General features: G+C 66.7%; 1 protein-coding gene and 1 long non-coding RNA gene across 42 annotated transcripts; one reads left to right on the top strand and one right to left on the bottom strand.

Annotated features, from left to right (window-relative positions):
* Positions 1-52: 52 nt before the first annotated feature.
* Positions 53-21,059, top strand: LOC127046375 (RING finger protein 145-like). Of its 39 annotated transcripts, XM_050943304.1 has the most exons (22): positions 53-287; positions 3,829-4,029; positions 6,622-6,730; positions 7,127-7,218; positions 8,544-8,779; positions 10,472-10,647; positions 10,992-11,132; positions 12,636-12,818; positions 13,442-13,589; positions 13,648-13,707; positions 13,766-13,885; positions 13,945-14,004; positions 14,417-14,476; positions 14,597-14,655; positions 14,716-14,775; positions 15,014-15,133; positions 15,254-15,311; positions 15,430-15,549; positions 15,727-15,846; positions 16,028-16,147; positions 17,160-17,516; positions 19,010-21,059. In XM_050943304.1, the coding sequence occupies exons 1-22, from the start codon at positions 101-103 to the stop codon at positions 19,490-19,492; spliced, it is 3,270 nt and encodes a 1,089-aa protein (XP_050799261.1). In that variant the 5' UTR covers positions 53-100; the 3' UTR covers positions 19,493-21,059. The 39 variants fall into 39 exon arrangements, with proteins under 39 accessions (XP_050799261.1, XP_050799259.1, XP_050799260.1 ...); XM_050943302.1 differs by lacking the exons at positions 14,417-14,476; positions 14,597-14,655; positions 15,254-15,311 and adding exons at positions 14,537-14,596; positions 14,836-14,955 and having other exon boundaries at positions 14,656-14,775; positions 15,074-15,193; XM_050943303.1 differs by lacking the exons at positions 14,417-14,476; positions 14,597-14,655; positions 15,254-15,311; positions 15,430-15,549 and adding exons at positions 14,537-14,596; positions 14,836-14,955 and having other exon boundaries at positions 14,656-14,775; positions 15,074-15,253.
* Positions 13,622-16,134, bottom strand: LOC127046459 (uncharacterized). 3 transcript variants are annotated; one of them, XR_007773085.1, is made up of 6 exons: positions 15,996-16,012; positions 15,897-15,934; positions 15,302-15,419; positions 15,004-15,123; positions 13,756-13,875; positions 13,622-13,697 (listed from the first exon to the last, which is right to left on the bottom strand). It is a non-coding gene; the product is annotated as an uncharacterized LOC127046459 (long non-coding RNA). The 3 variants fall into 3 exon arrangements; XR_007773087.1 differs by lacking the exons at positions 15,897-15,934; positions 15,996-16,012 and adding an exon at positions 16,078-16,134; XR_007773086.1 differs by lacking the exons at positions 15,897-15,934; positions 15,996-16,012 and adding an exon at positions 15,598-15,640.
* Positions 21,060-24,701: the final 3,642 nt, after the last annotated feature.

Here is a 24,701-nt window from a genome sequence, read left to right on the forward strand (position 1 = left end):
TATCCAATATGGCCACCCCACGTGCTCTTATCAAAGATGGCGGCTTCCAGCTTGGCTTAGCCTCGCAACCCCTCCCCCCCGAGGGCTGCCCTTACCTGCCATGGCCGAAGAGGCGTCACGGGGAGCCTGCGCCAGGCCTTCCGGCGGCCTGTCTGTGGTGCTGCCGGCGGGGGCGGGACTGGGAGAAAGTGAAAGTGACACAGAGGCCGCCGCGCCGCGGGCAGGGAACGGCCCCCCCGACCCCCCACCCCCGTTAGGGAGAGACCCCCCCCGGCGTGACCCGTCAGGTGAGAGCCCGCGGGGGGACCCCCCCTGAGCTCCCCCCTGCGGGACAGGGACCCCCCCGCTCAGCGCCCCCCCCCCGAGCTCCCCCCTGCGGGACAGGGACCCCCCCGCTCAGCGCCCCCCCCGAGCTCCCCCCTGCGGGACAGGGACCCCCCCGCTCAGCGCCCCCCCCCGAGCTCCCCCCTGCGGGACAGGGACCCCCCCGCTCAGCGCCCCCCCCCGAGCTCCCCCCCTGCGGGACAGGGACCCCCCGCTCAGCGCCCCCCCCGAGCTCCCCCCTGCGGGACAGGGACCCCCCCGCTCAGCGCCCCCCCCCCGAGCTCCCCCCTGCGGGACAGGGACCCCCCCGATCAGCGCCCCCCCTCGAGCTCCCCCCTGCGGGACAGGGACCCCCCCGATCAGCGCCTCCCCCCGAGCTCCCCCCCTGCGGGACAGGGACCCCCCCGCTCAGCGCCCCCCCCCCGAGCTCCCCCCTGCGGGACAGGGACCCCCCCGATCAGCGCCTCCCCCCGAGCTCCCCCCCTGCGGGACAGGGACCCCCCGCTCAGCGCCCCCCCCGAACTCCCCCCTGCGGGACAGGGACCCCCCCGCTCAGCGCCCCCCCCCGAGCTCCCCCCTGCGGGACAGGGACCCCCCCGATCAGCGCCTCCCCCCGAGCTCCCCCCCTGCGGGACAGGGACCCCCCCGCTCAGCGCCCCCCCCCCGAGCTCCCCCCTGCGGGACAGTGACCCCTCGCTCAGCGCCCCCCCCGAGCTCCCCCCCTGCGGGACAGGGACCCCCCGATCAGCGCCTCCCCCCGAGCTCCCCCCCTGCTGGACAGGGACCCCCCACTCAGCGCCCCCCCGAGCTCCCCCCTGCGGGACAGGGACCCCCCCGCTCAGCGCCTCCCCCCGAGCTCCCCCCTGCGGGACAGGGACCCCCCCGCTCAGCGCCCCCCCCGAGCTCCCCCCTGCGGGACAGGGACTCCCCCCGCTCAGCGCCTCCCCCGAGCTCCCCCCCTGCGGGACAGGGACTCCCCCCGCTCCGCGCCCCCCCCCCGAGCTCCCCCCCTGCGGGACAGGAACCCCCCCGCTCAGCGCCGCCCCTCCGAGCTCTCCTCTGCGGGACAGGGACCCCCCCGCTCAGCGCCCCCCCCCCGAACTCCCCCCTGCGGGACAGGGACCCCCCGCTCAGCGCCCCCCCCGAGCTCCCCCCCTGCGGGACAGGGACTCCCCCGCTCACTGGCCCCCCGCTGAGTTCCCCCCCCGAGCTCCCCTCCTGCGGGACAGGGACCCCCCCCGCTCAGCGCCCCCCCCCGAGCTCCCCCCCCTGCGGGACAGGGACCCCCCCCGCTCAGCGCCGCCCCTCCGAGCTCTCCTCTGCGGGACAGGGACCCCCCCGCTCAGCGCCCCCCCCCCGAGCTCCCCCCTGCGGGACAGGGACCCCCCCGCTCAGCGCCCCCCCCCCGAGCTCCCCCCTGCGGGACAGGGACCCCCCCGATCAGCGCCCCCCCCTCGAGCTCCCCCCTGCGGGACAGGGACCCCCCCGATCAGCGCCTCCCCCCGAGCTCCCCCCCTGCGGGACAGGGACCCCCCCGATCAGCGCCTCCCCCCGAGCTCCCCCCCTGCGGGACAGGGACCCCCCCCGCTCAGCGCCCCCCCCCCGAGCTCCCCCCTGCGGGACAGGGACCCCCCCGATCAGCGCCTCCCCCCGAGCTCCCCCCCTGCGGGACAGGGACCCCCCGCTCAGCGCCCCCCCCGAACTCCCCCCTGCGGGACAGGGACCCCCCCGCTCAGCGCCCCCCCCCCCGAGCTCCCCCCTGCGGGACAGGGACCCCCCCGATCAGCGCCTCCCCCCGAGCTCCCCCCCTGCGGGACAGGGACCCCCCCGCTCAGCGCCCCCCCCCCGAGCTCCCCCCTGCGGGACAGTGACCCCCCGCTCAGCGCCCCCCCCCCGAGCTCCCCCCTGCGGGACAGGGACCCCCCGATCAGCGCCTCCCCCCGAGCTCCCCCCCTGCTGGACAGGGACCCCCCACTCAGCGCCCCCCCGAGCTCCCCCCTGCGGGACAGGGACCCCCCCGCTCAGCGCCTCCCCCCGAGCTCCCCCCTGCGGGACAGGGACCCCCCCGCTCAGCGCCCCCCCCCGAGCTCCCCCCTGCGGGACAGGGACTCCCCCCGCTCAGCGCCTCCCCCGAGCTCCCCCCCTGCGGGACAGGGACTCCCCCCGCTCAGCGCCCCCCCCCCGAGCTCCCCCCCTGCGGGACAGGAACCCCCCCGCTCAGCGCCGCCCCTCCGAGCTCTCCTCTGCGGGACAGGGACCCCCCCGCTCAGCGCCCCCCCCCCGAACTCCCCCCCTGCGGGACAGGGACCCCCCGCTCAGCGCCCCCCCCGAGCTCCCCCCTGCGGGACAGGGACCCCCCCGCTCAGCGCCCCCCCCCGAGCTCCCCCCTGCGGGACAGGGACCCCCCCGATCAGCGCCCCCCCTCGAGCTCGCCCCTGCGGGACAGGGACCCCCCCGATCAGCGCCTCCCCCCGAGCTCCCCCCTGCGGGACAGGGACCCCCCCGCTCAGCGCCGCCCCTCCGAGCTCTCCTCTGCGGGACAGGGACCCCCCCGCTCAGCGCCCCCCCCGAGCTCCCCCCCTGCGGGACAGGGACCCCCCCGCTCAGCGCCGCCCCTCCGAGCTCTCCTCTGCGGGACAGGGACCCCCCCGCTCAGCGCCCCCCCCCCGAACTCCCCCCTGCGGGACAGGGACCCCCCGCTCAGCGCCCCCCCCGAGCTCCCCCCCTGCGGGACAGGGACTCCCCCGCTCACTGGCCCCCCGCTGAGTTCCACCCCCGAGCTCCCCTCCTGCGGGACAGGGACCCCCCCGCTCAGCGCCCCCCCCCCGAGCTCCCCCCCTGCGGGACAGGGACCCCCCCGCTCAGCGCCGCCCCTCCGAGCTCTCCTCTGCGGGACAGGGACCCCCCCGCTCAGCGCCCCCCCCCCGAACTCCCCCCTGCGGGACAGGGACCCCCCGCTCAGCGCCCCCCCCGAGCTCCCCTCCTGCAGGACAGGGACTCCCCCGCTCAGCGCACCCCCCGAGCTCCCCCCCCTGCGGGACAGGGACCCCCCCCCGCGGGACAGGGACCCCCCCCCGCTCAGCGCACCCCCCGAGCTCCCCCCCCTGTGGGACAGGGACCCCCCCCGCTCACTGGCCCCCCGCTGAGTTCCCCCCCCCGAGCTCCCCTCCTGCGGGACAGGAACCCCCCCGCTCACTGGCCCCCCGCTGAGTTCCCCCCCCGAGCTCCCCTCCTGCGGTACAGGGACCCCCCCCGCTCACTGGCCCCCCGCTGAGTGCCCCCTACTGAGCTTCTCCCCCCTGTGGGACACAGACCCTGTCTCCCACTGAGCCCCCCCCGAGGGCCCCCCGTGGGACAGCCCCCCAGTTGAGCCCTGCCCCTCAGAGAGAGACTCCCATCCCTGTGACCACACCTAGGGGAGGGAGACCCCAGGTTGAGCCCCACACCCCCGGGAAGGAGACCCCTGAGACACCTCCCACCTCTCCCCCTCATTGGCTCCCCTAGGTGGCCCCCCAGCGGCCTGGCCCTGGGGCCCGGCCATGCCGCGGCTGGAGGAGGTGGCCAACGTGGTGCTGCGGGTGCCCAGTATCGTGCTGCTGGACCTGCTCTACCGCTGGGATGTCCAGGCCTTTGCTGAGCTGCTCCGGCCCAAGCAGGAGGAGGCGACGTGGCGGCGCCACGCCCTGTGGCACGCCTACTACCTGGGTGAGGCTGGGGGCACGGGGGAGCGGCCCTGCTCCGGGCAGCGAGGTCTGCACCATCTCACGGAGCGTCCGGGAGGGGACGGCGAGGGCCAGGGAGGTGTGGGGGCTGCCCTGGGGCCGCCCACCCTCGTGTTTCATCGGGGAGGGGCAGACTGAGTCCCAGCATGCATTGCTCCTTGGCATGCGGCATGCTTGGGCCGGCAGTCTGCATGCGCCACAGCTGGAGCGGGGCACTGTATGGGGGCGCAGAGTCCTGGGCGGAGACTGGGTGCCGCCCCCCAAGCTGTATATGTGGATAGCGGGGGGCACAATGTAAAGGTTTGGCCGCCCCCCCCCCAACAGCTCAAATCAGTCAGACCCCCCCCATCCCTAGGCACAACCCTCCCTTGCCCTCAGCGTGCTCCCCCAGAAAGTGGTGCCCCCTCCCTGCAGCGCCCAGCTGCTGTTCCAGCCTCTCCCTGCGGGGAGCAGATTGCCTGGCCTCCGAGGTCAGGGCTCCGCCAGTTACCGCACATGGAGGGGGCCCAGCGGCACCATGTGACTGAGCGGGGCTGGCTCTGAGTCAGCAGGAAACCCATGTGCGGGAGTGGGGAGCCCCCGCCCCGAGCTCCTGGAGGCTGGGTGGTTTCTAGCTGTGGCTTCCAAGGGGCCCTTCTTCCACCTCCCAGCTGGGGGCTCCTGTGCATTAGCCACCCCGTGGTGCCTCCTAGCCCCCCCATGGTGCCCCCTATCCCCCTAAATACAGAAGTCGGACTAGGCCACGGCTTGTGAGAGGGCTCTGAACGGGCATAGTTTGGGTGCAGCTCTTGCCTGTCACGTCGCCGGGGGATCGGCTGCAGGGGGGTGGATCGATCCTAGCGCAGCGGGACCCTGCTTCATTCGCTGTCTGATTCCAGTAGCTAACTATGGGCCCGGACAGAAAGGCACCCAAGGGGGCAGCCCGGCCCCCCTGCCCCCAGCCGTCTGTTTAGACAGCACCTCTTACAAGTTTGGATGTGACTGGCAGGCCAGGAGATCTCCATGTCCTGGGTGCTCCAGTCTCCGGCAGTTTGACAGCAGGACAAAGGTCTTTGGTTTGCAGGTTGTCCCGGGAGTGTTAGCTGGGAGCACGGCTCCGCTGCAAACAGCGCTGCTGTGAATAGCCCTCTCCTCCTCAGGTCTGGACATGTAACTAGCTCCATTTGGCTCCTTCCCGGGCCAGCGGGAGCTGTTTTGTTGGCTCGTGAGCTCTGCAGGGTGGATGCCGCCTTGCGCGAGGGAGCTAGGTTTGGGTTCAGAAAAGAACTAGGTAAGTTCCTGGAGAATAGGTCCGTCAATGGCTGTTAGCCAGGGCTGCAGTCCCATGCTCTGGGTGTCCCTGGCCTCTGGCTGCCAGAAGATGGGAGTGAGTCCAAGGCTGCCAGAGAGAGGAAGTGAGGCCCCGAGTGGGTAAGGGAATTGCACGCTGAGGTGCCCATGCCTGAACGCACTATTCCAGGCCTGGCTTTGCAAGGCAGGTACAGAACGACTCACCCTGCTGCAGACAGACCGGTTGCCAGGGCACAGTGTTAGGAACCTGATCCAGCCCTCCAATGTCTTGGGGCCTTGCTCTGTGAGTTAGGGTTGCAGGGCGGGTGTGAGACCTTGGGCCCAGGCAGATCGCCTCCCACACTTCTGCTGTAGCATGTGTTCCTGTGTCCCAGACGGGACGTGTTATGGGACAAGCCGCTCCGCTCGCTGCTGGGATCAGTGGTCCGGGAAGCAGCCGTGCTGCGTTTTATTCCCACACAGGGTTGCTGAGGAAGGGCCGAGGCTCTGGAATCGCGCACACTTCATCTGAGCCTGGCGTTGCAGTGGAGGCACGGAGGGCGCAGCCTGCTCGCCGGTGGTGTGGTCGCACTGCCGTAGGCAGTCGTGGCAGGGGGCCGACGCTGGGACAGCCCAGATAGTTGCTGTCCTTGGCAGCACTCAAAGTGCTGTGAGTTCCAGCAGACGCCCTTCCCGCTTGCTGCGCAGGGGAGTACTCACAATTATCTCTGCAAGATACACTCAGATGGGGGGAGTCGCTTATTTCCCCATCGGGCCATGAGCATGTTGGCTCTACATGAAGCTGCACTGCGGCTGCTTAGGACTAGGTGGGACACCTGCAAGCAAACCCCGGCTGGCATTAGGATTTCAATGGGTGGGTCCCTCTCCTTGGAGTCAGTAGCTTGTTGTGCCTCGTGCGCCCCCGGCAATGTGTGATAGCCCCTTCCTGTTGTTCAGTGTCGCAGTTCAGCAGCTGCTGCACCCTGCTCCAGAGGTGGCTGCATGTCAGTGGTGGGTGAAGCTCCCGCTGCGTGTAGCATGTAGATGGAGTTGCTTGGGAAAGCGAGGTATCTTAACCCACATGGCTGAGTTTGAACTGGTTTCTTCTTTCGTCGCTAAGGTAAGAGGATGGGGCCGGGGCAGAGACCCCAAGGAAAGGCTTGAAGAGGAGAGACCGGAGCGCCCGCGGGGCTAGTGCTGAGGGCTGGGGGCCATGTCCGACTGTGCCCTCTGGGTGGGCGTGGGTGGGCAGCGCAGTGATGGGACACCGCAAGCATGACTGGCTGATCTGTTCTCTCCTTCCCAGGCCACGTGCTGTGTGTCGTGGTGCTGCTGCTCCCAGTCAGATCCCTGGTGAGACTGTACCTCTACGGCCTGACACTGCTGCTCCTCTTCGTGGGGCACCAGACGGCCAGGTGAGCCCCCTGCTGTGCCCCGAGGGCTCTGTGCTCTCGCCACGGCCCTGTCAGGGGCATGCAGTGTACGTGTGGGGGCTCGCAGCAGTGCTTGCTACCCTGGGAGGAGAGCCCTGGCCCCGGGGGGAGCTGTCACGGGGCCTGGAGCCGTGTGCTCTCGGGCCGTGACTTCATGGCTCTGGCTCCTGGCCGTGGGGTGGCGCTTGCCCCTGTGGTGTGATCAGGAGAGGAAGGTGGGTGGGGTCTCGCTGGCATGGGGACTCGGTAGAAGATCGCAGGTGCATGCCTGGGGCTCTGGCTAACTGGAGTGAGTGTGGAGCTGACAGGTGGCTGGGGTGGGGGCATAGGGGGATGGAACAGGCACCTGCTGCTAAGACCCCACCCCTCTCCTTCCAGGGACTACATGCGCCATGAGATGGAGGATGAGTTCCAGGGGGCTGTGTACCAGGACCCTGTGGTGCTCAGACGCTTCGTGACCGCCCTGACAGGTGAGGCTTCCCCGTGGCCCCCCCTTCCTGAGACGCCTCTCTGCGGGGCCACCCCATCTTCCCCTCTGGCACAGGGATCAGATGGAAGCCCCCAGACCCTGGGTCAGGGTTTTCCCATGGGATCCCTCCCACCAAAAATGGAATGGCCGCAGAGCATGCAGGGCGTGCTTTCCCCACCCCCAGCGCCTGTTCAGGGAGCACTCCCCAAGGAGCGGAGCTGAGAGACCCACAGCTGGCACCGGTACGGGTCGGGGGGCCCTTGAGTAGCCTCTCAGTGTGACCACGGCATGCCCGCTCACGCAGCACAGTGGGGAGCGCGAGGGGAGCCCAGCCTGCCTGCCAGCTGAGCAGCACCTCTGGGCAACCGGCACCATGCCGATGGGACGTTAGAAACACCTCGGCTGCGTTTGAATCTCAGTCCTGACCACATCTCGGCTCGCCCTGGGGCACGTGAATTCGCTTCCCACTTTGGGTTTCGAATGGGGGCTGGGTCTGGATGTAAGGACCAGTCTGCGCCCAGCGCTACGGGTTAGCTGGCCATGTGGGCGTTACACCTGTTCAGTTACACACTGCAGCCCTGGCTCGGCTTTCAAGCCGGCTTCTCCCAGCGGAGTTTGTCAGTGAGTGGCAGGTGGATACACCCGAAAGGGGTGTCTCTGCACAGGGGTTGGTGCCAGTGTCAGTAAACCGGGGCGAGGCTGCGCGTAGAGCAGACCAAAAACTTCCCGAACGGACCTCAAACGACACAGACACAGCTCGGGGCTTATGGCTACCTGGCGGGGCAGCGCCCTCCGGTGGCCATTTGTAACCTGAGTGGGGAATACTTCCTCACAGGCAGGGTGCAGGTCGAGCCCCTCCCATACGGCCTCTGTGCTGCTGTTGGGGGCCGTGGGGAGGAGGGTGAGCCCAGGCCTGCTTGCAACAGTGGCTGGGAGAGCTGGTGATGAGTCTCCCTTCACGCAGCACCTCTCGTCTGGGGGTCTCAAAGCACCATCCATGGTCACTGAATAGCAAACGTCCCACTGGCCCCTGTGGTGGGGGGCAGCATTAACGGCCTGATCTGGGTGGGGAAGTGGCTCGCCCATGCCCGAGAAGGAGACAGTGGCACCCAGGAGTCCTGACTCCCAGCCCCGTGGTCTAAGCACTAGGCCACGCTGCTTAGGCTGTGGGCTGCAGCCACCGTGCCGGCTGGACGTGTGCATGCTGGGAACACTGGTTCCACGAGGGAGCGATGGGGGGTGTGGGAAGGGACCCGGCAGGGGCCGACTGTGAGCCACGGCCACGCTCCAGCTGCACTCACAGGCCTGTTCTCGCCTTCCCGGCAGGCCAGATCTTTGTGAGCATGCTCTGCGCCCTCCTGATGAAGACCAAGCAGGTGTGGCTGTTCTGTGCCCCGCTGCTCCCACTGCTGGCCCGGCTCTGTGGCCTCCCCCTCCAGGCACTTCCTGTGGTCAACACCTTCGCAACCTCCGTCACTGTGGTGGAGGTGCTGTATGTGGCCACCTCCCACCTGCTGGTTCCCTTCCACCTGGCCGCTGCGGCGTGCAGGGAGGTGGCTCAGGTGAGTGCCTGGCATGCAGGGAGAGGGCGGCTGAGGGGAGGTGAGTGAGTCTGGCAGTGCCCTCAGGCAGGCAGCTCTGGGCACTTCACAGTGAAACCAGACTTGTCCAGGGGGTGGGAATGGGACACGGGGCCTTGCCCCTGCAGGGGGCGCTGGTTCCAATCCAGCTGCAGGGGAGGGAACTGGCCAGGTCAGGGGGTGGGAATGGGACACGGGGCCTTGCCCCTGCAGGGGGCGCTGGTTCCAATCCAGCTGCAGGAGAGGGAACTGGCCAGGTCAGGGGGTGGGAATGGGACACGGGGCCTTGCCCCTGTAGGGGGCGCTGGTTCCAATCCAGCTGCAGGGGAGGGGACACGGGGCCTTGCCCCTGTAGGGGGCGCTGGTTCCAATCCAGCTGCAGGAGAGGGAACTGGCCAGGTCTAGGATGGGAGACTACCTGGCTTGGGGAGGGTGGGGGAGTGAGTAAGGCTAAGATGAAGTTATGGAATCTGTGACTTCCAGCGACCTCCGTGACATCGGGGGCCCCACAGCTGTTCAACCGCTATGAGCAGCCCCACACTGCCCCCCAGTTGCCAACCTACGGCGGCAGAGGACCCCCAAGCTGCTCAGTGCTTGTAGGGGGTCCCCCACAGCTCCCAACCCCACAGGGCAGTGCGGGGACCCTCGTCAGCTATAGCCCTGCAGGGCAGCAGGTGGACCCCTCCCAGCCACTGGAAATGGGGTCCCTGCAGCTCCCAGCCTCTGCAGGGGGCAGGGTGCTGCACCCTCCTCCCTAGACGTTCTCTCAGGGATGTTTTTAGTAGAAGTCAGGGACAGGTCACGGCTTCCGTGGTGTTTTGTTTATTGCCCATGACCTGTCCCTGACTTTTACTGGAAACATCCCTGACAGAATCACGGCCTTAGGAATGAGACATGGGGCCTGGCTGAGGAGCCAGGACAGGGGCCATGTCCAGGCTGAGGAGACTGGCTGGTGTGGGGGGAGGAGATATGGGGCCTTTTCCCCCCTAGGGGGCGCTGGCTCCCATCGGGCCCCAAAGCGGGGCAGCTGGCTAGCTCGGGGGGCTGGGGAGTGGGACATGGGGCCTTTCCGCTCAGAGGCCTGTGTAGCCCCGGGTGGCTGAGAGGTGCTGTGTGTAAGACAAGCTGATGACTCTGAGTCCATTTTAGTGTGAGCCCCTTCATGCAAACCACCATCAGAACTGGGCCTCTTCAGCCTCCTTACGGACAGTCCCCAGGGAGGGCCTGGGCTCTGGACTCCCCTCTGCCCCTGGGGAGCAGAGTGGTGGCTCGCTGGGGTAAAGGCAGGGCAGGGCGCTCTCTGGGAGCAGCGGGGTTCTGTCTCCAGGGCAGTGAGCCCAGAGCTTAGCACGCTTCAGACACTGCCCCCAGGTGCCCTGTAAACCTGCTGGCTGAGCTAGCACAGGAGTCTGACTGGTCATAGGGCCATAGGACTCCCCAGCCCGGTGATCCCTCCAGTCCAGTGTCCAGACGCTCTGACTCCATCGCTCATACCAGAGGGGGATGGAGGCACCGGCTGGTGATGGGCGTGATCAGACACCCCTCCCTGAGTTAGGCAGGGGCTCGGTGCAGCACACAGAGCTGGGCCGTCCAAAATGGGGAGTGACTCCTCCGTGGCAGATCCCCACTACAGCCCCCCAGCCCAGCGCCGGCTAACTGGTGCCTCCTCCCCAGGGACTGGAGGTGTACAGGCTGGTGGCACTGGGCATGTCCCTCTGGAGCCAGCTGGCCGTCCCGGTGCTCTTCCTTGTCTTCTGGCTGGTGCTCTTCACCCTCCAGATCTACTCTTTCCTGGCCTCTTCCAACAGCCTCCTCGCCCAGCAGGGGCTGCTTTTCATCTTCCTCAGCAGGTAGGAGGGGGCGACTCGCTCTGGGGCAGGGGGCGGCGTGGCCTGGAGGGCCACCGGGGCTGATCCAAGGAGCAGTGGGCTCAGGCTGCCTGTGGGAGGGTGGATCTAGGCCGTTCTGGGCTGGAACTCCTCTAATGCCGGGGCTTGAGATAAGGGACGTCGCATACCCGGCCTGCTTGGACCCCAGCAATTCAGGTCCAGTCCCTACTTCCCCCGATGTTCCTGCTGCGGTGCCGTACCTGCTCTCCTAGCCCATTCCCTGGGACCTGTCCGCATGGGCTAGGGGACGGACCCGGGGCCTCCCAAGGGAGCATCTCACCCTGCTGTGTGCTCTCGCCCTGCAGCGTGGCGGAGTGCTGCGGCACGCCCTACTCCCTCCTTGGCCTGACCTTCACCGTCTCCTACCTCGCCCTGGCCGTGCTCAACCTTTGCAAGTTCTACCTGCTGGGCTACGACGCCTTCCAGAACGGCAACGTCATGCACAGGTGAGCGGCTCTGGTGGGCACGGGCATGGCTGCCGTGCTGGGGCTGTGGAGGCCACATGCTTGGCTTCTGGTCAGGCGGCTCTGCCGGTGACCACGCTGCAGTCCGAGGGGACAGCACCATGCACGGACATACCCTGGCTGGCTTGGATCGAACTCGCTCCAGTAATGAGCAGTGGCGGCAGCATGGACAAGCTGCTCAAACACGTACCGTGGGAGGGCTTCTCCAGCCCGTGCTGTCGTGGGTCCCAAATACTGGCACTGGAGCAAGCAAGATGCAAGCTAGCTCAGGCCTGTCTTCGCATGCTGCAGTCACCGCCCTGATCGCAGGGGACACACCCTCGGCAGCCGCCCGCTCTGCCCTGGGCAGCAGGATGGCATCGTGCCGTCCTCCTCGGGTGTGGTGTGAGTGCTCTCTCTGCTCTCCCTTGTCTCTGTGATCCATGAGCTGGCTCTGATGCTCTCCTCCCCACGATCACGCTCCCCTGGAGCTGGGAACACGCGTGGTTAATTGTGACTCCGGTAGTGCTGCATGGCAGAGAGAAAACATCTGCCGCAGCTGGGGCAGCTTGTTATCGGCCTGAGGCAATGCACTGGGCAGCTGTCAGGAGAGGGAGGGGGGTGACGGGTTACCCCCACTCCGGGGTGCCACCTGATGTACTGGGGTCCCACTGAGCCCGCCTGTTCCTCCAGCCTGGCTTCCCTCGCCCTGTTCTGCTGTGCCAGGCCCTCAAGCCTCCACCAGCTCACACACAGGTAGGGAGACTCCCAGCTGCAGAAAGACACAGACAGAAAGAAATCAGCTTTGCACGGGAAGAATCAAATAGGGGATTGCCCAGCACTCCAGTGCACACTCCCTCTGGGGTGCAAACCCACCATTGTACCGTCTTGCACTGCACAAAACGGTACAGCGTAAGCTCAGGAAATTCGCTCCCTCCCTCAGTGTGGAGGAAGTTATGCCCCTCCCACCCAGGTGCGGATTCCACAGACTGGTTTTAGAGAAAACAAACCCAAGTTTATTAGCTACAAAGGATAGATGTGAAGTGATTATAAGGGATAGCAAACAGATCAAAGCAGATCACCCAGCGAACAAAACAAAGATGAAATATAAGCTTAGGATGCTACAGAAATGGGTTCCAAGTAGGAGTTTCTCACCCCAAATGTTGTTTTAGGCAGATTGCCGATTGCCCTGCCCCAGGTGATCGGCTGGGTGCTGTGAGTTTGGGCTGCCTTGCCCTGCGATCTGGGCTGTAAGCACCCCTCCCCCGGGTCGAGGGCATTCCCTGCTGACAGCACTGTGTGAACGGCAGCTTGGCTGTCACTGATTTGGGCAGGGGCTGAGTCCCGGCATGCAGCACTGCGTGTGCGTTCGTGGCTGGTCACTGCTGCGTGGTTACCGTGACTGCCTGCTCAGAGAGCCGGTGACGCGCCTGGCTGTCTGCACTAGCGGGTCCCGGTGATTGCACCGTGGTTAAAGCCCCATGCCTCCTCCTGCTCGCCTGGCAGGGGTGTGACGGAGGGTGTGACGCTGCTGCTGCTGGCTCTCCAGACGGGGCTGCTGGACCTGCAGATCCTGCAGAGAACCTTCCTCCTCAGCATCATCCTCTTCATCGTGGTGACATCGACCCTGCAGTCCATGATCGAGATAGCTGACCCCATCGTGCTGGCGCTGGGGGCTTCGCAGAACAGGTAGCACTGGTCCCCTAGCCTCCCGTAGAGGGCAGCAGGACCCAGCCCTGTCTGATGCCCTGTAGCCTTCCCTGGTGGTGTGGCACAACTTCCGTCCTAGCGCTCCCCATGGCTGGGGCTCATCGCGTGGGGGTCTCCCCAGACCAGGCACAGTCCTGGCCATGCCTCAGGACCGCCTGGGGCTTGATGCAGCACCTCTTCTCTCAGGGCCCACTCCAGAAAGGGTCCCGTTGATGTCTCATGCTCTCGGAAAGGCGGTTGTTGAGCACAGCGACACCGCGGCCTTCCCCTTCGCCCCTCGCGGGGCTGCTGAGACCCCTGGCTGGGAGCCAGTGCTATGGCTCCAGGGAGAGCCCCCAGTGGCCACGGGGAGCTGATGAGATGCAGAGCAGTGAGGACAAAACTGGCTGGGCCCACAGGCCTCCCTTAGCGCCACGTGCCCAAGCGGGGACGGGCAGAGTGTTGTGCGTCTCCCTCATTCCCAGCCGGCCCTGCAGGCTCCCTAGCACTCTCCTCCACGGTGGGGGGGACTCTTGGGCACCACAGGGGGCTCGGGGGAAGCACCGGAGCCCTGCAGGCTGAGCTGTGGCCTGGCCAGGCCTCTGACGTCTTCCTCCTCCCAGGAGCCCTTGGAAGCACTTCCGCAGCCTCAGCCTGTGCCTCTTCCTGCTGGTTTTCCCCTGCTTCATGGCATACAAGATCGCTCGCTTCTTCCACATGGACTTCTGGCTGCTGATCCTGGTCTCCAGCTGCATGCTCACCTCCCTGCAGGTATGGCCGGCCCCCTTCTCCCTTACCACCCCCCAGCCTCGCGCTCCCCTCCCTGCAGGTACGGCCGGGCCCCCTTCTCCCTCCACCGACCCCCAGCCTCGCGCTCCCCTCCCTGCAGGTACCGCCGGGCCCCCTTCTCCCTTACCCACCATAGCTGCACACTCACCTCTCTGCAGGTACGGCCGGGCCCCCTTCTCCCTCCACCGACCCCCAGCCTCGCGCTCCCCTCCCTGCAGGTACGGCCGGGCCCCCTTCTCCCTCCACCGACCCCCAGCCTCGCGCTCCCCTCCCTGCAGGTACCGCCGGGCCCCCTTCTCCCTTACCGCCCCCTAGCTGCACACTCACCTCTCTGCAGGTACGGCCGGGCTCCCTTCTCCCTCCACCGACCCCCAGCCTCGCGCTCCCCTCCCTGCAGGTACCGCCGGGCCTCCTTCTCCCTTACCGCCCCCTAGCTGCACACTCCCCTCCCTGCAGGTACGGCCAGGCCCCCTTCTCCCATACCGCCCCCTAGCTGCACACTCCCCTCCCTGCAGGTACGGCCGGGCCCCTTCTCCCTCCACCGACCCCCAGCCTCGCGCTCCCCTCCCTGCAGGTACCGCTGGGCCTCCTTCTCCCTTACCCACCATAGCTGCACACTCACCTCCCTGCAGGTACGGCCGGGCCCCTTCTCCCTCCACCGACCCCCAGCCTCGCGCTCCCCTCCCTGCAGGTACCGCTGGGCCTCCTTCTCCCTTACCCACCATAGCTGCACACTCACCTCCCTGCAGGTACGGCCGGGCCCCCTTCTCCCTCCACCGACCCCCAGCCTCGCACTCCCCTCCCTGCAGGTACAGCCGGGCCCCCCTTCTCCCTTACCGCCCCCTAGCTGCACACTCACCTCTCTGCAGGTACGGCCGGACCCCGTTCTCCCTCCATCGACCCCCAGCCTCGCGCTCCCCTCCCTGCAGGTACGGCCGGGCTCCCTTCTCCCTCCATCGACCCCCAGCCTCGCGCTCACCTCCCTGCAGGTACGGCCGGGCCCCCTTCTCCCTTACCGCCCCCTAGCTGCACACTCCTCTCCCTGCAGGTACGGCCGGGCCCCCTTCTCCCTCCACCGACCCCCAGCCTCGCACTCCCCTCCCTGCAGGTACAGCCGGGCCCCCCTTCTCCCTTACCGCCCCCTAGCTGCACACTCACCTCTCTGCAGGTACGGCCGGACCCCGTTCTCCCTCCATCGACCCCCAGCCTCGCGCTCCCCTCCCTGCAGGTACGGCCGGGCTCCCTTCTCCCTCCACCGACCCCCAGCCTCGCGCTCCCCTCCCTGCAGGTACCGCCGGGCCCCCTTCTCCCTCCACTGACCCCCAGCCTCGCGCTCCCCTCCCTGCAGGTACCGCCGGGCCCCCTTCTCCCTTACCCACCATAGCTGCACACTCACCTCCCTGCAGGTACAGCCGGGCCCCCTTCTCCCTCCACCGACCCCCAGCCTCGCACTCCCCTCCCTGCAGGTACGGCCGGGCCCCCCTTCTCCCTTACCGCCCCCTAGCTGCACACTCCCCTCCCTGCAGGTACGGCCGGGCCCCCTTCTCCCTCCACCGACCCCCAGCCTCGCGCTCCCCTCCCTGCAGGTACCGCCGGGCCCCCTTCTCCCTCCACTGACCCCCAGCCTCGCGCTCCCCTCCCTGCAGGTACCGCCGGGCCCCCTTCTCCCTTACCCACCATAGCTGCACACTCACCTCCCTGCAGGTACGGCCGGGCCCCCTTCTCCCTTACCGCCCCCTAGCTGCACACTCCCCTCCCTGCAGGTACGGCCGGGCCCCCTTCTCCCTTACCGCCCCCTAGCTGCACACTCCCCTCCCTGCAGGTACGGCCGGGCCCCCTTCTCCCTCCACCGACCCCCAGCCTCGCGCTCCCCTCCCTGCAGGTACGGCCGGGCCCCCTTCTCCCTCCACCGACCCCCAGCCTCGCGCTCCCCTCCCTGCAGGTACGGCCGGGCCCCCTTCTCCCTTACCCACCATAGCTGCACACTCACCTCCCTGCAGGTACAGCCGGGCCCCCTTCTCCCTCCACCGACCCCCAGCCTCGCGCTCCCCTCCCTGCAGGTACGGCCGGGCCCCCTTCTCCCTTACCGCCCCCTAGCTGCACACTCACCTCCCCGCAGGTACAGCCGGGCCCCCCTTCTCCCTTACCGCCCCCTAGCTGCACACTCACCTCCCCGCAGGTACGGCTGGGCCCCCCTTCTCCCTTACCGCCCACTAGCTGCACACTCACCTCCCTGCAGGTACGGCCGGGCTCCCTTCTCCCTCCACCGACCCCTAGCTGCACACTTACCTCCCTGCAGGTACGGCCGGGCCCCCCTTCTCCCTGTACTGCCCCCCAGCTGCATGCTCACCTCTCTGCAGGTACGACCGGGCTCCCTTCTCCCTCCACCGACCCCCAGCCTCGCGCTCCCCTCCCTGCAGGTACGGCCGGGCCTCCCTTCTCCCTTACCGCCCCCTAGCTGCACACTCACCTCTCTGCAGGTACGGCCGGGCCCCTTTCTCCCTGTACCGATCCCCAGCCGGTCGCTCCCCTCCCTGCAGGTACGGCCGGGCCCCCTTCTCCCTTACCGCCCCCTAGCTGCACACTCCCCTCCCTGCAGGTACGGCCGGGCTCCCTTCTCCCTGTACTGACCCCCAGCCACACGCTCCCCTCCCTGCGGGAACTGCCGGGCCCCCCTTCTCCCTGTACCGACCCACAGCCGCAATCTCCCCTCACTGCTGGAACCACCGGGCCCGCCTTCTCCCTGTACTGACCCACAGCCGCACGCTCACCTCCCTGCAGGAATGGCTGGGCCTCTCTTCCCTCAATCCTGGTCCTCGACCACGTGCCTCCCTCCCTGGGGCTACAGCCAGGTCCCTCTCCAGACAATTCAAGTCCCCAGCCATGTGCTCCCCTCCTTTGGGTATGGCTGGGTCACCTTTCCCCCAGTCTGGGTCCCCTACTGGTACAGCCAAGTCCCTTTCCCCTTGATCAGGTCGCCAGCTGCGGGCTCCCCTCCCTGCGGGTACAGCTGGAGTCTGTTCCCTGCAGCATCTGTTCTTCCTGGTAACACGCACCTGCCACCCTCACATCCCAGCTCCCATGGTGCTGCCCTGGCTGGCTTGGGTCCCTCTGAACTTCCTGCAGCCTCCTGCACTCCTGGCCGACCCACGTTTTGTGCCCTCTGCAAATGTTGTGACTTTCTGGCTAGCCTCTTGGCAGAGCATGACTGACTCTGTGAAACAGCGACCGCAGCACAGAGCCCTGGGCCCTCGCTGGGAAACCTTCGCCACCTGAAACCTGGCCACTCAGCGTCCCCGGGCCCTGGGCCAGTCCCTGACCTGCAGCGACACCTCGGCCCCTTCACACCCACCCTGGGGTGGGACCTTGCCAAGGGGCATGTGACAGTCACCTGGGTTTCCATCATCTGCTCCCTGCAAGGGATGTGGGGCCGATTGGCCTGGGTGCCATTGGCAACGGGGGGTCCTCCCCACTGGGAGGGGCATGGGGCCGACTGGCCTGGGTGCCATTGGCAACGGAGCATTGCCCTCACTCTCTGCCCCTTTGTGCCAGGTGATGGGCACCCTCTTCGTCTACGCGCTCTTCATGATCGAGCTGCTCCAGGATGCGCCCCTGGAGAAGACAGACGAGATCATTTACTACGTCAATGCGGTGAGCCGGGTGCTGGAGTTTCTGGTGGCCGTCTGTGTGGTGGCCTACGGCACCTGGGAGTCCATCTTCGGCGAGTGGAGCTGGATGGGCGCCTCCGTCATCATCATCCACTCCTACTTCAACGTGTGGCTGCGGGCCCAGTCGGGCTGGAAGAGCTTCCTGCTCCGCAGGGAGGCCGCCAAGAAGATCAACTCGCTGCCCAGGGCCACCAGGGGGCAGCTGCGGGACCACAACGACGTGTGTGCCATCTGCTTCCAGGTGACCAGCCGCGCCCTCCTCCCCGTGGGGCTGCGCCGTGGGGCTGGCGCTCACCAGCAGGGACAGGGACTCCCTCTCCAGGGCAGGGGGGGTTCCAGCGCCCTCCTCCTGCACCGGCTCCACTGCCATGCCAAGTAGATCACTGCTGGGCGCTTTCCTCTGCTCTTTAGTGACGGGGCCAGTCCTCCTGCAGATCAGAAACCCCTCTCCTCTTGAGTGCACTGCGTGTATCTAGGGGCCCCCTTCCTGGCCCAGCCTGCTCTGCGCTAGGCGGCAGCTTCTCGGGGCATTGTACAACCCGAGCTCCTAGTTGGCCTCCACGTGCCCTAGGCCGGGGATTTGGGTGGATCCACTGCGAACAGGCTGCGGGGGCCGGGGAGGAGGGGTGGATCCCTGGGAGGTTCACACCGAGCTCAAGGGCAGTAACTGACCCAGCGGACCCCAGACTTGCCGCCTGCACAGCCCCCTTGTCAGATGTCTTGCTCCCTGCAGCCCCAAGCAGCCTGGAGAACACCGGTGTGACCTGGCGTGCACCGTCGGTGCGAGGTCACGATGTGCGAAGGCTGCCAGTTTGTAAAATGCCATCCTCTGCCCCCTCGTGATTGCTGCGACCCCTCCCCAGCTGCCCGATCCCACGCGGGCTGCCACCCAGAGTGTGGGACCCGCTGGGCTAAACCCTGGGCTGTTGGTTGCTCAGTTCTACTCAGCGTCGCTAGGGGTCAGAGGAGTTTCCTGAATTCGGGCTGCCTGCAGACTCAGGCGGACGCTGCCGCTTCCATTACACTTGATCCCGTTTGGCACGTGTGCTCCAAGCAAACTTTTATTGTTTGATGAGATTCGGCTGAGTCTGGTTATGCCACGTGGGCCCTGTAACTGCCCCAGGCCGTGTGCGTACCTGCCCTGGAATTCAGGTTCATGTATTCCAGGCTCCATGGCCACGGGTGGGCAGTAGAATTGCACGCTGATGAGGATTCAAGCCCTTACCGTTGAGAAGGGGAACCTAGAACAGTGGCCTGAGGGGGAGGAATGCAGCACCAACTGCCTGAGTCTGCAGATAGCCTGGAACAGGAGCTTGCTGATCTGTGGTGAGACCCGTGACTTGTGCAGTACAAAGGATGCCAGTGGGGGGGCCTCTGGTGACAGCCCAGGCTGGCAGGTGCCTCCTGGCACAGCTGCCCAGCAGGATGGGTGACTCACCTCTCCTGGTGACTTCCTAGGGGCCCTGAATGCGAGGGCCAGTGGGCAGGCAGAGAGGTGCTGGGTGATGAGGCATTTTCTGGCCTCGTCTTGGGGTGCCAGCCATGCTGGAGAGGCTGGTGTGAGGGTTGGCAGCACCCCTATAGCACCCCCTTGCCCTTGATGGCACCAGGGAGCCTGGGATGGCCGCTGCCCGAGGTAACTGGAGACTGGATCTTCGTACTCCCATCCTGTTCCAGCCGGAAGAGCAGTGTCTGTCCCAGCTCCCCACTAACCCTTCTTCCTCTGCCGGGCAGGAGATGACCGTGGCCGTGATCACCGACTGCGGCCACTTCTTCCACACGGGCTGCCTCCGCAAGTGGCTGTACGTGCAGGACACCTGCCCCATGTGCCACCAGCCGGTGAAGCCTTCGGCCACCGAGGGGCCGCAGTCAAACGGGGGAGAGCGGGCGGAGCCAGAGCCCGAGCTCGTCCCAGAGGAGGGGCCACCTGAGGATGCAGATGCTGAGGCTGCGGGAAGGACAAGGACCCTGGGCCCCAGCAGGGCTGCTGGGGGCAGGGAGCCCAGCTGGCAGGAGCAGGAGAACCCAGCACTGGCAGAGCCCAGCAGGGCCGCTGAGGGCGAGGAGCCCAGCTGGCAGGAGCAGGAGAACCCAGCACTGGCAGCGCCCAGCAGGGCCGGGCTGCTCCCAGAAGCTGTGCACAGCAGAGAGGACGAGCCCATGGACCCAGCTGGGAGCAGGACTCCCCCGCCAATGTCTCGGGGTTGCGCTCCATAGCAGCGTGCCAGTCCGGGGCACACAGCCCTGCTGGGAACCCTGCCCGCTCTGGAACGAGGAGCAGGCTCCTTGGGGAGCCCCAGCCCGACACCCAGATGGAAGCACAGAGTGGAGCGGAGAACATGGAGTGGGGCAGGAGCCGGGGCCGGCACGGACTCTGACGGCAGCCACTGCCTCTGTCAGTCTTCAGCCTGCAGCACCAGCCCCCCACCCCCAGAACCTGGGCTGGGGCATCCCTGCAACCTGAGTGCTCAGCCAGTCGGTGCCAGCAGAGGCGGCGTGACGGCCGCTGCCGGGCTGGGAAGTGTAACTGCCCGTGTGCTGCCCTGGAACACACCCACTTAGCCCCACAGGACGGGCCTGAGTCTGCAGACTTGCTTCAGCTCCGGAGTCCCCAGTGCAGTGCCCACCCCATGCGCAGCGCTGGGGAGGAGGCAGCAGGGCCCAGCACAGCCCTGCTCCGGCTGCACGGAAACAACCGGGAGGCACTTCCCTGGCTTGTGCTCCATTACGAATGGGCACCACCGGGCTGGGCTGCCCACAGTTACAGAAAGGGGGTGTTGCCGCTGGCTCGCTAGTCACTCGGCGGCGGCGGCTGCTAAGCTGAGTGCCAGATCTGTGTGGGCTCTGCCCCAGTGCAGGGGCTCTCAGCCAGAAGGCAGCCGGGCGCACCCGCCCTTCCCTTCCCCCTGCCGAAGTGAGAGACGCCGAGACGAACTGGCCTGATGGCTCTGGGGTGACTGGGGCGTCCTGCAGCTGCTTGGGACCATGTGCAGGAATGGGGAGGGAACCCATCTGGGCGGGCCCTGTGCTCTCTAGGCCGGGCCTGTCAGCTCGGGCAGGGACAGAGGTGGCCTGCTGCACCACCGGTATTACAAGACTCCTGGGGGGACCTTGGCACATCCCAGGACTGGACCCTGGGCAGGGCAAAGTGCCCATTCCCTCTGCTGGTTCAGCCTGCAGCATCCCCTGCAGAGCCTGTCCCTGTACCAGGCCAGTTCTGCCCTGAGAGGAGTTTGCCCTGGCAGGGGCGGGCCAGGCTGCCACTGTGACACAAGGACGCGCAGCTATGCACTAACAGCAGCCATGTCTCACCCCAGAGGTGGCTGCATACCAGTGGTAGCAAAGCAAGGACAGGCTGGGAAGTCTCCCCCCATTCTGTACTCTGCCCTCTGGGAAGTATTTATCCACCACAGGTCAATGCCCCAAGGGAATGTGGCGAAACGTGAATAGAAACCCCCTTTCGTTTTTAACGTCTCAGGGATTAGGAATTCCAAGGAAGCTGTGGCTTCCCGGAGATGGACGGGTCTTGGTAGAGCTAGGCTGGGCATGTCTGCGCAGCATGTCGGATCCGTTCCGTTTGGAGTGAGGTGTTCGATCACCGTCAGCTCTCTCTTCCCTTTGGAAGGGACCCATCCAGCCTTATTCATGGTACCTTTGGGTGATCAAAGCGCCTGGAATTTGCAGATTCCCATTAAAGCTGTTATGCTGCGAGGGCCGTTTGCACTCGGTCCGGCGACCAGCACAGGGTGGCTACAAAAGTGCCAGTAAAAACACAGGGAACGTTTGTGTGGATCGTCACTTACTGTGAACTGGGGGGGCAGGGCGGGCCCGGCTCCGCTGCGTGGGTAACCCTGAGCCAAAGGGAATGGCCGCAGCCTAAACAGCCACCTGCCCTCATAAACCAGGGGCTAGGACTGCCTGGTGCCGGTTACCTGCTCCAGCACTGCCGGTCTCGCCAGGTCCCCTCCCCTTCTCCGCTCTTTGGTGTGCCCCAGTCCCTGCTGTGCTCCAGCCCTCCCAGTCCCCCTGCCCATCGTGCTGCCTGGCTCAGCCAGCCGCAGGAACCCGGGCTCGGTGGTGAGGCAGGGGCCTGTGGAGGCTGTCGCCCATCCCGCTCCATGCCAAGGGTTGCCCCTGCACGGGCCTTTTTCCTCCGTGCTGCTGAAGTCACTTAGCCGGGCCTTGGCCACTACTTCAGAGCTGCGGGCCCGAGGCTCTGGAGAGAGCAGAGGCAGTGGGCTCAGCGCCGGTTCTTGGCTGGCGGGACCGTGGAGGGGAGATAGTGCTGCCCACCTGCTGGGGCATGGAGCTGGCGCAGTGTCCCGCAGTAATCCCCCTTCTCAGGGGAGGGATGAGCCGAGGGCCTGCTGCTGCACCCCGTGGGGCCAGGCCCTGGGCCAGAGAAACTGACCGACAAGCACCTGGGGCCGTCGCTGTCCCTGCTCCTCACGCGGGGCTTGCCCTGCCCGGGTGACTGGGGAGAAGGGCCCTCCCCTCCCTGTCCCAGATGGCTGGAGGGGTCCAGCTGGCCCCTTCCCCGCTGGGCGGCCATTCTTCCTGCCACCGGCCATGCTGAGGAGCGGCGGGGGGGAACCAGCTGCAGCCATGTTCCTGCTTGTTTCTTGGAGCAAGTTCGATTCCCCACCTCGACCCTCTGGCAGCTCCCTCAGCCCTGCCGAGGGGATGTTGGCTGCCGGCCTGGTTCCTTTTCCAGTCTCTCCTGAATCCCCTCCCCCAAACGTGGGCTAAACCTCTGCGCCAATACTGTGTTGCTGGGTGTGGGGGGGGGGGGCTGTTCATTTCATTCCAGGTGAAAGCAGCAGCAGCTTCACCTCTACCTGCCAGGTCCCCACAGCGCCAGGCGAGCTGCAGAGCCAGCCCTGTCCGGGGGAGCTGCGGGCGAGGGCGCCTGGACCTGCGAGTGTCGGGATAATGGTGACCCAACAGCAATGGCAGCTCGCGGCTGTTTAAGGCCAAAGCAGCCAGATCTGGCTCCTCGCTGCAGGGACTGGGCAGGCAGTGGCCTCCTTGGGTCTCTGAGCCCAACGGGTGAAGCTCAAGTTGCTGGGATGGGGATTCCCCAGACCGTGCCCCTCAGGCTGGGCTGGGGTGAATAAAGACTAGTGTGACCCTTGCAGGCCCTCTCTGCTTGCCATGGACATGAAAGGTACTGCCCAGGTTAGAGGTTTGCTCTGGAATCCCTCCCCCTCCAGTCCCTTGTCCAGGTGCCACACTCCACCCCAGAGGTGGCTGCACAGCTAGACTAGGGGGCTCCTGCCTTGTCCCTCCGCAGGGACTGAGGTGCAGCCAGGTCAGGGCGATGGTGCTGTGAGTGGGTCACACCTGGGGCTGGCACTGGGGGGCAGCTGGCACCAGGCCAAGCATTGGCTCCCAAGCCTCCTGATTGTAAACCCGCCCCCTGGTGCTGCTGTGTCTCCCCCATCTCCTCTGAAGGGCCTGGGTACGGGCTGGGCCTGGCAGCTGGGGCTAAAGGCCAGAGTGGTGGGGGCGCTTTGACAGAGTCAGCTCCCCAGCGTGGCCCGGCTTGGGTGGAGGCATTGAGATTGGGGGGTTGGCTGGGCCCCAGGGGAGTCTGGGCCCCAGAGAGCTCTGAGCCCCTTTCCCAGTGGACCCGCTCCTCTGGCGACTGCCTGGCCTCCCGGCAGCTCCCAGCAGGCCCCATGCAGTTCCTGGGTGCACCCCAGCGATAACGGCCTCGTCTAGATGGGGAGCACCGGGGGGCCCCTCAAAGGCCTGGGCAAAGCAGCGAGGCCTGGTGTCATTTTGGCTTCTGCCACTAGATGGGGAAGAGGCCGCGCTGCAAAGGGAACCGAATTGCGGGTGGCGGCTTTTTTGGCACTTGAAGTAGTCGAGTCAGCAGCTTGGCCGCCAGCCTGGGGCCAGGGGGGCAGGAGGTTGCCCAAGCCCTCAGGAGCACTTGGGAGCCCCAAAACGCTTGCAAGTGTGGGCCCAGCTTCCCCTCTGGGTTACAGCCCTGGGCATCTGTGGGGACCTGCCCCAAGGCAGCGTCTGAGTGTCGGGTTCTCCCCATGCGTGGCAAGGCCCCCCCCCAGGCTGCGAGCTGCCATCGCTGTTGGGTCACCATTATCCGGACACTCGCAGGTCCAGGCGCCCTCGCCTGCAAGCCGCAGTTCCCCCAGGCAGGGCTGGCTCGCCTGGCGCTGTGGGGACCTGGCAGGCAGAGGTGAAGCTGCTGCTGCTTTCGGGGGGAGGGGGCATCCCAGGGCAGGGCCTCAGCTGCAGCCTCTCCATCCTCCCTGGGCCGGCCCAGCCGTACTGAGCCCTGGGGCCACGTGTCACTGCCTAGTGCATGGGCTGAAATGTTCCTCTGTCCCCACCAGAACAAACGGGCTGATGGCTGAGCTGCCCGGGGGCGCTACATTTGCTCAGCCACCCCCACGCTGGGCTCTGGTTTGGGTGCAGACGCCCCGGGGAGGACAGAGAGCCACAGGCGCAGAGGACGGAGCCTTTTGCCTCTGGCTCTCCTGTAAACCCGGCCCCAAGTGGCTCCGGCTGCCTGGCCTGTGACTTGGGTGGGCGGGACGTGCCCACACCCATAGCCCAGCTGGCAATGCCAGCGCCCCAGGCTGAGCGGCCAGGGACTGACGGGGTGTCACGGAGTCCCCGGGCGATGCTCTGGAACTGCTCCCCACAAAGTCAGGCAGAATTTGGGGAGCCTCCTTTTGCTTGGAGCAGACTGTCTGCAGGGCAAGAAGCTCACACGGCTTCACCTCCTGGGTCTCTCCTTGGAGCATTCAGCATCCTCTGCCCCTCCGTGCGCTTCCCACAGCGAGCCCGCCCCAGTGGGGTCCTGGGGAAGCCACAGGGTCCTGCCCCCCCACTTTGCAGTCAGACGGGACTCTCAGCCAGCCAGTAAAACAGAGGTTTATTCAATGACAGGAACAGGGTCTAAAACAGAGCTTGTAGATACAGCGAACGGGACCCCTCGACCGGGTCCATTCTGGGGGGCAGTGAGTCAGACCCCCACGTCTGCCCTCAGTCCTCGTCCCCAGCCAGCTCCAAACTAACAACCCCCCCCAGCCCCTCCTCCTCTGCTCAGCTCCTTTCCCGGGCCAGGAGGTCACCTGATCTTTGTCTCCAACACCTTCAGCTGGCACCTTTGCAGGGGAGGGGCCCAGGCCATCAGTTGCCAGGAGACAGTGTCAGGCATTTAGGTGCACTGGCCCCTTCCTCTGCAGCAATCACACACCCTGATCCCACCACCTAGATATTAAGAACTGCCATGGGGACACTGAGGCACCACCACAGTATTCAGAGAAAACATCATGAACATTCCCAGTTCCTCACACGGGGTGGGCGGGAAGGTCCTGGAGGGAAGGAAGTGTGAAATGGTGGCTCCATCCCCCCAGGCTCATTTCAGATGGGGCTGTGATGTCCCCATCAG

Source organism: Gopherus flavomarginatus, chromosome 3 (assembly GCF_025201925.1).
Source record: "Gopherus flavomarginatus isolate rGopFla2 chromosome 3, rGopFla2.mat.asm, whole genome shotgun sequence".
NCBI lineage: Eukaryota > Metazoa > Chordata > Testudines > Testudinidae > Gopherus > Gopherus flavomarginatus.